Below are 12764 nucleotides of genomic sequence, written 5' to 3'. Positions count from 1 at the left end.
GAGTTTAATTTATTTTGTTTCTGGATATGTGTCATTTCAGATTGTCAGTTTGAAGTTTCTCTGGACAGGTAGATGAAAACCATGGACTTTTACCATCACATCAGGGTTATTTCCATCTAGCTGTACAGAATTCCGCAGAGGATTTAGATTTCTAAATTAAGGAGTGAGGTGGTCACATTTCCCTGGCTCCAATTTAGCCACTCAACCCTTATTGCTTGGCTTCTGTCTCCTTGAAAGTCCTTTTTATAAAAAAATAATTCTTGCCTCTTTCTTTGGTATGGGAGCCAGTTTTCTAAGTTTGAGCACAGAGTCTTTAGAACCTCTTATATATTTTTTAAAGCAAGTCAGGTGAGCCCTGGTCTGTAGAAAAGATCAGTCATCCGTCACTTACTGACAATTTTCCTAAATGTACTTCAACATAGCATCCTTGAGATCTCCAAGTTCGATGGCCAAATTACAGATCACTTGTAATACGAAGATAGTGCTTACATAACACTTGACAATTTTCAGAGTGCTTCATTTACTTATCTCATTTGATGATTTATTCAACAAGCATTTGTTGATCCTCTTTGTTGTGCCAGGCATGAGGCTAGATATTTGTGCAGTCTGATCTAATTCCATAAGGAGGGAGTGATGACCATATCAAGATAGATACTCATAGAAGGCCAGTGGAATAAGGTTACAGAGGTGACCTCTGGATTAGACAATTAGAAGAGGTCATTAGCAAGAGTGATGAGGGCAGAAGCCACAGTGCTGTGGGTTGAGATACATGGGAAATGAGGAATTGTAGAAAGTATTAGATGGGGAATTTTAGAAAGTGAGTATTAGATTTCCTTTCAGGAAAAGGAAAAGGACAGTGTCCAGAGGAGGATTTAGGATGGAGAGAGGGTTTTCCATTTTAATATGAAAGAAGTGTGAGGGAGGGGCGGGAGGTGTTGGCTTATAAACAATAGAAACTTATTACAGTTCTGGAGAGGCTGGAAGTCTTGAGACCAGTGTGCCTGCATGGTCAGGTGAGGGCCCTCTTCCAGGTCACAGACTTCTCTTTGTATTCTTACATGGCAAAAGGAATGGGGAGAAACTTTATATTTGTAGTTTGAGGGGAAGCTATCCATTAGATTCCTAGGACTAGGGTGGGAGGAGTGTTTCATTTTACAGATAAGAAAAGTGAAAACAGAGAGGTTAAGCAGTTTGCCCAAGGTCCCCCAGTCAGAGGGGGAGTTGGGACTTGAACCTGAGTCTTATAAAGCTAAATTCCACTTAATGCATTATTCTGAAATAGATAAATTCTTATTTTTAAATGTTTGCCTTTTCAAAAGACATGAACATACAGCTCAAAGATAGAAAATAGACCTGAAACATTGAAGAGTTGCTCACTTTTACGCTAAACAGAAATGCAAATTAAAATTACACCAAGATAACATTTCACGCCTATCAGTTTGGAAAAGATTCAAAAGCTTAACCACACATTTTGTTGGCAAGGCTATGGGGAAAGTGGCACTGTGATGTGGAGTGGGTCTGAGGAGATATTGCAAAGTGAAGAAAGCAAAGAACAATAAAAGCATATGTAGTAAAGTACTTTTGTGTAATTCAGAAGTGGTAAGTATATATTTGCTTATATTTTTTTCAAAATACAACATAGGTAGAATAAGCCACAAACTAATAAAAACGGTTACCCATGGGGATTGAGGAGATGGGGGTGGGAGTGAGACTTCAAGTTTACTTTTTAATAAACTTTTGACTTTCAGTATTATAAAAGTCTTGTATAGGGCTTCCCTGGTGGCGCAGTGGTTGAGAGTCCGCCTGCCGATGCAGGGGACACGGGCTCGTGCCCCGGTCCGGGAAGATCCCACATGCCGCGGAGCAGCTGGGCCCGTGAGCCATGGTCGCTGAGCCTGCGCATCCGGAGCCTGTGTTCCGCAACGGGAGAGGCCACAACAGTGAGAGGCCCGCGTAACCGCACCCCCCCACCCCCACCCCCCCGCCAAAAAAAAAAAGTCTTGTATATTCAAAGAAATGGAAAACATGGAAGAAAAAACACACCCTAAAATTGAATATAAACAGGAGCAAATGAACCCAAATATGTATCAAATTGATAACCTCACAGAAAGAAATTAATTCCAATAACTTAAGCATAATACTCTAATTGTACCCCTTAGTGGGATATAATAAGGAAAAAAAAAGAAATGCAAAGAAAATTTGAACTTAACATTTTTGTTATTGGTTTTGGTATTGGTGTAATAATGTTAAAACTATTTTGTAAGTAGAGTAAATGAGTTTTTGGGAACCAAACTTCTCACCGTGGAGTAAGGAGATATATAAACAGTGTGGGAGAGGCAAGAAAGAACCTTGTGGTGTTGAATTAATTTCAGTTGAAGGTAAAAATATAAACAGTATTTTTTTAGAAATATTTCCTAGATCTGACCACTGAAACGTTTTAGAAACAATGACACCCAGTAGTTAGGAGCATACCTAATTAATGCCCAGATCTTGGTTACAAAATATCATTCTTCACTAAAAGAAACCAGGGCTTCTTGGGGAACTGGCTGATTCTACTCACAAAGTGAATCCGGAACAACTTTTTGTACTACAAAGCATGGATGCGCTCAAAGACTAATGGAATCATATCAAAAGGAACCTGTTTGAAGAGATTCCCACTGACCAAATTCCGGACAATCTGCATGTCCAAAAAAAAAGATGGTAATGGATTATAACGTTCTAAATAGAAAAAGAATTCAAGAGTCCATAGTGACACTTCAATAAAGGGTGTGATGATTGATTAGGTGACACTCTTTTACAGAAGAATGTCAGCTAACTTGCAGAAGGAATGATGGAATTAGAAAATTACCATTTTGTAACCTCCAGTAGAATAATTCATTTGGGCAAGATCGGCAATTGATGCTGAAATCATAGGGCAAAAAGATTACTTTGCCTTTCACACGGCTTCAAAGATTACTACAGACTACTAATTAATTTCAAAGGAACCTTTACAATAGAGGGATGTGGCAGGCACAAAGGTATCTACCAAGAATTCAAACTCAGCCTGACAAATAATGGGACAAACTGACATTATGTGCCTCATGATTTGATGCAGTACGAAGTACACAATATCTCCCTTGTAATATTCTTTTTTTATATAAATTTATTTTATTTATTTTTGTCTGTGTTGGGTCTTCGTTGCTGTGCACGGGCTTTTTCTAATTGCAGTGAGCGGGGGCTACTCTTCGTTGTGGTGCGCGGGCTTCTCATTGCGGTGGCTTCTCTTGTTATGGAGCACGGGCTCTAGGGCACATGGGCTTCAGCAGTCGTGGCACACAGGCTCTAGAGCGCAGGCTCAGTAGTTGTGGCGCACGGGCTTAGTTGCTCCGCGGCATGTGGGATCTTCCCAGACCAGGGCTTGAACCCGTGTCCCCTGCATTGGCAGGCGGATTCTTAACCACTGCGCCGCCAGGGAAGCCCTCCCTTGTCATATTCTTGCCAGGAATGTTTGACCTGAATCTAGTCATCAGGAAACAATCAGATAAATCCAGGTTGTGGGGAGCTCTCCAGTATTACAGACCTGTAGTCTACAAAATTGTCAGTATCATGAAAGACAAAATAACTAAAGGCACAGGGGTCGACTGTTCTAGATTAGAGACATGGCAACTAAATGCACAGTCTGATTCTTGATTGAATGAATACAAAGGACATTTTGAGGGCAATTTTTAAAATTCAAATATAGATGATATGTTAGATTATTATTGTATTCATGTTATCTTTCTTGGTTGCAGAAATGGAATTATATAGGAGAATATTCTTGTTCTTAAATGATACATAATCAAGTATTGAAGTGTCATGATGCTCAAGTTACTTAAATGGTTCGGGTAAAAAAAAAGTATGATATATATTGAAAGAAAGGGAAGGACAGCAAGAAAGCAAATATGGCAAAATATTAACAATTGATGTATCTTGCAGATAATCTATAGAGACATTTTCCTTTAAATTTTGCACATCATGTTTCTCTCATTTGTTTGACTGTTTTTCACTCTCTCCCCCACAGACATACACACACACCGTACCATCCCAGTTTCTTAGATGCAACATAATGCACTAGAAAAAGTGGGGGTTTTAAAATGAAATCCAGTTTTAATTCATAGTAATGCCACTTTGTTCATTTAAGAATACCTGCGAGGTGCCAGGCACTGTGCAGGAGTTTCCTTAGAGAACAAGAGACCTGGTTGCTGCCCTCAAGAAGCTTGTATTATAGTGGAGGAGAAAGGTAGTAAATAAGCACGTAAATAAATACACAAGTAAAAATAGTGATGCATGCTATTGATAAAATAGACTACTATAAACAAGAGTGACGGACTACATTTAACTTAGATTGGAGAATGGTCAAAGAAACCTTTCCAGCAATGTGATCTTGAGCAGATATTATCTGAATTCTATAAGGGTTGGTTTTCATATCTCTAAAAAGTGAAGGTAACTTTCTTACTCTATCATTTGTGGAAACTGAATATGATAGCATATAAAGTACCTGGCACTGAGAGAGGAAACTTGGTAGATGTTATTGGCCTTCTTTTTAGAAACTGTTTCTTCCCTCACAGGACTCCTTTTCAAGTATTGTATTCGGTTCATTGGCTAATACTCTCTAACCTTGTCTTTTTGGTTCCACAGGGCTCGGAATGGAATGCCTCTAACTTAGAGGATTTGCAGAACCGAGGGTAAGCACACAGAGCAATTGCTGACACCCCCATGTCGCAGAAATCACTGTTTTATCTTTACATTTTCCCGTCAGAGAGGTGTCAGTGAGTAACTTTAAGCTTAAGAGTTGCTTCCAGTTGATTCTTACTGGGTATAATTTAATAAAAATTAAAATGGCTATTCTCCCACTGTTTCATCCCCCCACCTCCGAAGAAAGATCAACTGTTTCAGTGGAAAGGCTTTCAAAAACAAATGTGCAAGCCTTTCATGCTGTTTAAAAGCAAATCTAGTTATTGACTCCCTTTTTTTTTTTTTTTTTTTTAAGAGCAGTTTAAGGTTCACAGCAAAATTGAGGGGAGGGTACAGAGAGCTCCCATATACTCCCTGCCCCACACATGCATAGTCTCCCCCATTCTCAACATCCCCACCAGAGAGGTACATTTTTTACAACTGATGAACCTACATTGACACCTGGTAATCATCTGAAGTCCATAGTTCACGTTACAGTTCACTCTTAGTGCTGTACGTTCTATGGCTTTGGACAAATGTATAATGACCATGTGTCCATCACGATGGCATCATACAGAGTATTTTCAGTGCCCTAAAAATCCTCTGTGCTCTGTCCGTTTATTCCCCACCCCCACCCCCTGGCAACCACTGATCTTTTTACTGTCTCTCTAGACTTTGGTTCCTATTTTTATGTAAGAGTACACAGAACTGCATATGCTGGGTTCACAGGCCTGTATTAAACATTTACTGAGCAACTTCTGTAGGCCAAGCACAGTGCTAGATGCTAGGGATCCAAAGAAAAATAAGACTCAGTTCCTATCCTTTTATAGTAAGGTGCATGAAGACTAAGTAGGTTATAAATATAAAAGAGACAGTGTAAAATTGAACAAGAAGACTGACCTTGTAGTAGGAAATGTGTTCCTAAGCGGCATGGTTATGAGTTTGATTGAAGCAACTGAGACCACAGTGAACATTCAGCAAGCAAAAAGCTGCCATTCTTCCCTTTTCACTTCTTAGCTAATGCCTAAATCTTTCATTGAACTCAGCCTTAGGAGGTCAGCTCATTCCAATAAGAGAAGAGAAAATCATGTCTGGAAATTGGCCATTCTAACTCTTCATTTTGGACAGAGATAAGACCTACTGAGACTCAAGAGATAGTGATGACTCCCTGACTGGTTGCTGGCTGCCTGTTTTCTCAGCTACAAGTCAGCCTTCTGGTTGTCTTTAACGTGATTAGATGCATACTTCCTACTTTTCCCTCAGAAGAAAGGAAGCCAAGTGATTATACAAAGAGTTCTTAGGGCGGGGGGGATGGAAATCTGGTTACTTAATATTAAGGTATGAAATTAAATAGAACCTGGAAAATTTAAGTTGATAAGGATTGAATCAGAAGTTCTTGAAAGCAGAGACCATATCTTAGTTTTGTGTGAAACATACCTAGCTCAGAGCCTTATATCAAAAGGGTGCCCGGTAAATGTGAAGGAATGGTAGAAAAATTGACAGAATGTGACCTGCAGGAAACTAGCACCTGATACAGTGTTTAATATGAAATCTGAGATTTGATAGAGCACTGCCTGCCAAACGCATTAGAATCGCTTCATGCATATATCCACTTTGACTTTTGACTTATATCCCCAGCTGGAGATGAGACCTGTTTATCTCATTTACTACTTACAATGCTAAATTATAGAACACAGAAAAAAGACAAGTATGGTTAGATGCTCAGACATCTACTTAGATCTTGTTTCTTAAATTCACTGGTGCTTAAACTTTAACGGATGAAGAAGGATTTCCCAGGTGGCACAGTGGTTAAGAATCCACCTGCCAATGCAGGGGACATGGGTTCAAGCCCTGGTCCGGGAAGGTCCCACCTGCCGTGGAGCAACTAACCTAAGCCCGTGCACCACAACTACTGGGCCTGTGCTCTAGAGCCCACAAGCCACAACTGCTGAACCTGCATGCCACAACTACTGAAACCCGTGCGCCTAGAGCCCATGCTCCGCAACGAGAAGCCACTGCAATGAGAAGCCCTTGCACCGCAACGAAGAGTATCCCCCGCTTGCCGCAACTAGAGAAAGCCTGTGCGCAGCAACGAAGACCCAATACAGCCAAAAAATAAATAAATAAAAATTAAATAAATTTATTTAAAAAAAAAAACTTCAGTGGATCAAGAATTATAGTTCAGGGATCTGTACACAAAACATGTATATTGCCCCCTGTGGATGATATAAGGGATTTTTCAAGTGTAATTTTGACAATAAGGCCATTTTCTCCCAATCCACTTACTTTAGAACTCCAAGTAAAATGCTATTCCTTACAAAGCATTGTAAGGAATAGCTTACAATGAAGTGTAAGAATGACAGAGAAGTTTCGAGGAGTGCCATTTCCAATTGGTAGTGGCTGACTAGACTTCTGTAATGAAAAAGATTGGGAAACCCTGTCCTGCTATAATCCATTACTGAAGTATGGGATTGGGGATGGGAAGGTTGTTCATTTTTATTTTAAATGAAATAAGAGGAAGTGTGCTTGCCTTTTTTTTCTGACAGTTTTGAGATATAATTCACATATATCGTTCACCCTTTTAAAATGTGTACTTCAGTGGTTTTTAGTATATTCACAGAGCTGTGCAACAATCAATTCAGAACATTTTTTTCCAACCCAAAAGGAAAGCCTGTACCCTTTAGCAGTCACCCCAATTTCCCTTCCTCCCTTCAGCTCCTAGAAACTACTAGCCTACTTTCTGTCTCTATAGATTTGCCTATTCTGGACATCTCATTTATATGAAATTATACAATATGTAGTCTTTTAAGCATGGTTTATTTCACTTAACATTGTATTTTCAAGGTTTATCAATGTTGTACCATGTATTAGTACTTCATTCCTTTTTTATTGCCAAATAGTATTCCATTATATGGAGATATATATACTCACCACATTTTATTTGCCCATTCATCATTTGATGGGCCTTTGGGTTGTTTCCACTTTTTGGCTATTATGAATACTCTTACGACCATTCATGTATGAATCTTTGGGTAGACATATGTTGTCATTTCTCTTCAGTTTATGCCTAGGAGAGGACTTATGGGGTCATATGGTGGTAACCTTTTGGGGAACAGCTGGAGTGTTTTCTACAGGTGCATGTTGCTTGCTTTTTCTTAATTTTTTTTTTTTTTTTTTTTTGGCCGCACCACACGGCATGTGGGATCCTAGTTCCCTGACCAGGGAATCGAACCCTCACCCCCTGCAGTGGAAGCGCCGCGTCTTAACCACTGGACCGACAGGGAAGCCCAGCTTGCTTTTTAAATTAAAAATCCTTTCTAGTAATGGACTTTGATGCTAAGTTAAAACAGATTCAACCCATGTCCCAGAAAAATTTTGGTTGCTTGACCTTAACCACAGAATTGGTTAGCTTGGCTCTCCCTTTTTGTAGTCATTTCTCTGACTTCAGTGATTGGGTTTGTAGAACCCCACGTGTGGTTCTGAGAAGGAAGCAGCTTTTTTTTTTTTTTTTTTTTTTTCCGGCACGCAGGCCTCCCACTGCTGTGGCCTCTCCCGTCACGGAGCACAGGCTCCGGACGTGCAGGCCCAGCGGCCACAGCCCACGGGCCCAGCCGCTCCGCGGCACGCGGGATCCTCCCGGACCGGGGCACGAACCCGCGTCCCCTGCATCGGCAGGCAGACCCTCAACCACTGCGCCACCAGGGAAGCCAGGAAGCAGCTTCTGCAGAGAGAAATGAGTGAGTCTGTGCTGTGCTGTTGGAGTTGACAACAGTGGTGTCTAAGTCCATACAGCACTGAGAAAAGGTAATCCTTTGGCAGATTAAACCGAAGCGTTTATTGAGATTGCACAGTGAGAGAGATAGCAAAAGAAATTTTTGATACAGAAACCATTTTCTGCAAGCCTGGGAGAACTCTCAGACACATCTGCTGCCATAGCAGCCAGGACTGCAGCCTAGAGAGTTAAGAGAGCTTTAAGTCCAACTTTCCTCTGACCCTACCAGCCTGGCCTCACTTGCCTTCATGTAGTTTAAGGAGAGTAATAGAGCAAAAACTGACAACCTGGCATTTAGAAAGATAGGAGGGAATGTTTCCTTCTATTTTTTTTTTCTTAAGGTACATATTAATAGTCTGATTTAATACAGATGACTTCCAAAAAATTTTGTTGCTGGTAATTTTGGTGACTGCAGAGAAATTGTCAGATCATGGGCCTCAAGTTGATTCTTTGGAGTAAAATGCAAGGCATATTTTCAAAAGACTCTGAAAGATGAGTTTGTATAACTAAACACAAACTGAAAATGGAATATAGATGTTGAACTTGGTAGACAGCTTTTCTCTCAGTAACTCCCTGATACCCAGGTATGTGCAGGACCCTGTTATACAATTTCTGTATTAAATAAGGATAGCCTCTTAGGGTTTTTTTTTTTAGCTTTCTTCAATATTTTAGTATTTAATTTCAGCCTCAGGAATAAACAAGTTTGTTTTTTATTTATTTATTTTTATTTTTGGCTGCGTTGGGTCTTCGTTGCTGTGCACGGGCTTTCTCTAGTTGTGGTGAGCGGGGGCTACTCTTGGTTGCGGTGCGTGGGCTTCTCATTGCGGTGGCTTCTCTTGTTGTGGAGCACGGGCTCTAGGCACGTGGGCTTCAGTAGTTGCAGCACTCGGGCTCAGTAGTTGTGGCGCGTGGGCTTTAGAGCACAGGCTCAGTAGTTGTGGCGCGTGGGCTTAGTTGCTCTGCGGCATGCGGGCTCAGACCAGGGCTCAAACCCGTGTCCCCTGCATTGGCAGGCAGGTTCTTAACCACTGCACCACCAGGGAAGCCCAGGAGTAAGCAAGTTTTAAATAAGAAAAATTCCAGTGCTGGGAATTGGATTTCGCCTGAGTAGTAGGGCTCATAATCTCCCTTGGTTTCCTCACAGGGTGCGATATATCTTGAATGTCACTCGAGAGATAGATAACTTCTTCCCAGGAGTCTTTGAGTATCACAACATTCGGGTATATGATGAAGAGGCAACGGATCTCCTGGCTTACTGGAATGACACTTACAAATTCATCTCTAAAGCAAAGTGAGTAATGGTCCCACACACACGTTCTGACCCCTCTTCCTTGTGCACCACACATGGTTGGGGTCTGAAAGCTGTAGATAACTTACTGATGATACTCAGAGGAAAGGAAGTAGAGAAAGAAGGAGACTGAGATCTCTTAATACTAGGAAAAAGATGACTAGTGAGTTAGTACTTTTGCTTTAAGTAGATGAAGCCCCTGGAAGATGATCTCATGTTGGCTATTTCCGTTGAGCACAAAATTAGAGAAAATAAACTCAAGCTGCAGTGAAAGAAATAGAAATGAGAGAAGGAAGAAATTCTGAAATAGAGGAGAAATTCTGAATGAGAGAAGGAAGAATTCTTAAGTTACCAATAGGGACACTTGAAAGTTATAGAATAGAAATTATTCCAGACAGGTGGAACACTTGATCCTGCTCTCTGAAGACAAGGAGAGAAACAGGACACTTTGGAAATTTTTTCCCATTCTTTTACTTTACTTTTATGCTACTCTAAATAGTGAAATTTTTCCTCTGGCCCTTCTGTTGTTATCTTCCTTAAATTAATTGGTCCTTTTAGTGAAACAATTCCATAGTATTAATTTAGTGTTTAGTATTAGTATTAATATATCAACGCTGATTTTTTAAGTCCCTGGGGATTTTTGTGCCAGTCCTATTTATCCCTTCAGTAGAAAAAACCATCAGTAAGCATGTTGGCCACATTCCCTCTGCAGGTGGGGTGACACTCAGAAGACCCAGGCCCTCAGCAGTGAAAGCGTGGAGTCCTAACCACTGGACCGCCAGGGAATTCCCACTTCTGTTTTTAAAGTCCTCCTTCAAGAATGATACCACACCTCACTTAAGGACCTACATGGTCAGGAAATGCTTCCTCTTAGTTGTCCTGAATCCCCATACTCCAGCTCTGAGCCCATTTCCTCAGTCTCTAACCAGTACCTGAGAGACTGTTTTATACTGTTGAAGCTTCTGCCACTCATGGCATGCTTCCTATGTGCCATGTACTTTACACATATTCTCTCCTGTACGTTCCAAAACCCAGAGAGGCATATGCTGTCTTCCTTCTGTACAGAAGAGGACAGACTGCAGAGATGAGTTTCAGAGATATTAACTAGTGGTTGAGACAGGACTTGAACCTAAGATCATGTCTCATTTCAGTCCATCAAGTATATGGGAATAGTCTAGTTCCTTAAGGAAAGGGGACTGGAAAAGACTAGGCAAGTTGTCAGGGTTACAGCCAAAGAGGCTAGAGATCAAGGCAAGGCCCCAGTCCTAGTGAAGAGAAAGACTTGATTTCAGAAGGGCTGGGGTTAGAGAGAGAGAACGTGAGGCGCCCACATTACATTTACTGAGAGGCATGCACTCTCCGTGTCCTGCAAGTATAGGTCAGCGTCTCAGAGTGAGTGCCTCCCCTTAAGTGGCACCCTGGGCACCTCATGTGTTTCACCCTAATCAGGGCCCTGGCGGTCCAGTGGTTAGGACTCCACACTTGCAGGGCCACTCTAGTTTAGCATTCCTAATGTGATGCTGGGCTTAATTTGGACAATCTAGCACTTGAAGTGAGGGGGTGGGGTGGGCAATGAACCTGAAAGGTGAAATTGGGCTAGGTGAGAACTAACTGCAGATCCTTCATTACCTGAGTTAGAAGCCATCCACTGAAAAAGCCCAGTTCAAAATGAAGAAATGTTTTCATAGGAGTGGATTTCATAATTGTATTTTTCTTAAGATTGTCCAAGTTTGAGCACCTTCCGTGCCTGCAGGCATAGACCTGAAATTCGATGTACTAAAGTTGTCAGAGCTTGATGGGAAAATATAGAGCACATGTCTGAACTTCCATCTGTGTCACTGTGACTTGGCTTGCCACCTGGAGTCTAAGTGAAAACTGTGGTGCCATAAGCAAAACAAACATGTCCTAGTCATTTGGAATCACCTAAGCATACAGAGACGCACATGCGCACCAACCATAGGACACTAAAATTTTACCTTTCTTTGGAGACTGTTTCAGTTATTCCAGACCTTTCTCTTCATTCCCGTAGCTTATCTGGCTGGCCCTCTCATTTTGGCACTTAACCTTATGCCTCTTTGCATTGGTGCTTAACTCATTCATGTGTGTCTGTCTCCAGCAGAAGGATTATAAGCTTCTGGAAGGAAGCTTGTCTCCTGTAATAGAGTGAGTGAGTGGATGAATAGATTTCCCCTGTTAGGCTGACGTGTGCATTTTTTAATTTATTGGAATAACCACTTGGGAAGGATTCCAGCCCACGTACACTAGTGATAAGAGTAAATGTTCTTTTTTCCAGATTTTAAAATGTTGTTCCTACTTACAACTGACAGATGTAATCAGGAGATCCATAAGTTTGTTCATACATTTAGCAAATATTTGAAGGCTTACTCTGGGCCAGACACTGTGTTATTAGCAGAATTAGCATAGCTGAGTAATGCTCAGATCCAAGGTAATGAGCTCTGGCATAAGACTGAGGAGTTTTGTTTGTTAGTGTCACTTTATGGTGACTTTGTTTTCTCTTTCTTCCACCCCATAAAAAAAAACACAAAAACAGCTAATTATTCACTCCACCCTCCTTGCTGAGAAAGCCATGTGGTACATCACGTGGTCCCATCCAGCTCCACGGGTTATATATCCAGTCCCTAGACAGAACACGGGTTGTGAAAAGTGTTGTGGAAAGTAATATCCAGGGCTACATCTGAGTAAAGAGGAGAGTGAGTTTCATTTGGTTTGTGCTTTCCTCCCGGGACAGAACTCTTACTGGAACTGGAACTGGAACTGGAAGCAACTCACAACATTTGGGTAAATTAGATGAATCACTGCCACACCTGTAATTCAATAGCATGCCAGCCGTCAACGTGCCCCTGGGGCTGAGAGGACTGGCCTCCAGCCACACACAAAATGGGGTCCAGTCTCTAAATAGAAAATTTTCCTTCTGTGCTCTGTGACCAACTGTCATTGCAATTACCTTTTTGAATTTTAATTGTCTACTTCTCCCAATGAGTCCTACCCTTT

General features: G+C 41.2%; 1 protein-coding gene across 1 annotated transcript in view; it reads left to right on the top strand.

Annotated features, from left to right (window-relative positions):
• The window catches only part of SSH2 (slingshot protein phosphatase 2), a 104753-nt gene that overhangs the window by 77282 nt on the left and 14707 nt on the right, over window positions 1-12764 (top strand). The window contains exons 10-11 of the mRNA XM_065896990.1: window positions 4657-4703; window positions 9609-9755. Of these exons, the coding sequence (XP_065753062.1) occupies window positions 4657-4703; window positions 9609-9755 (194 nt within the window). The remainder of the gene's footprint in view (window positions 1-4656; window positions 4704-9608; window positions 9756-12764) is intronic.

This window comes from Phocoena phocoena, chromosome 19 (genome assembly GCF_963924675.1).
Source record: "Phocoena phocoena chromosome 19, mPhoPho1.1, whole genome shotgun sequence".
Lineage (NCBI taxonomy): Eukaryota > Metazoa > Chordata > Mammalia > Artiodactyla > Phocoenidae > Phocoena > Phocoena phocoena.
The sequence above is the reverse complement of the archived record's forward strand: the minus strand, read 5'-3'. Positions and strand labels throughout refer to the sequence as shown.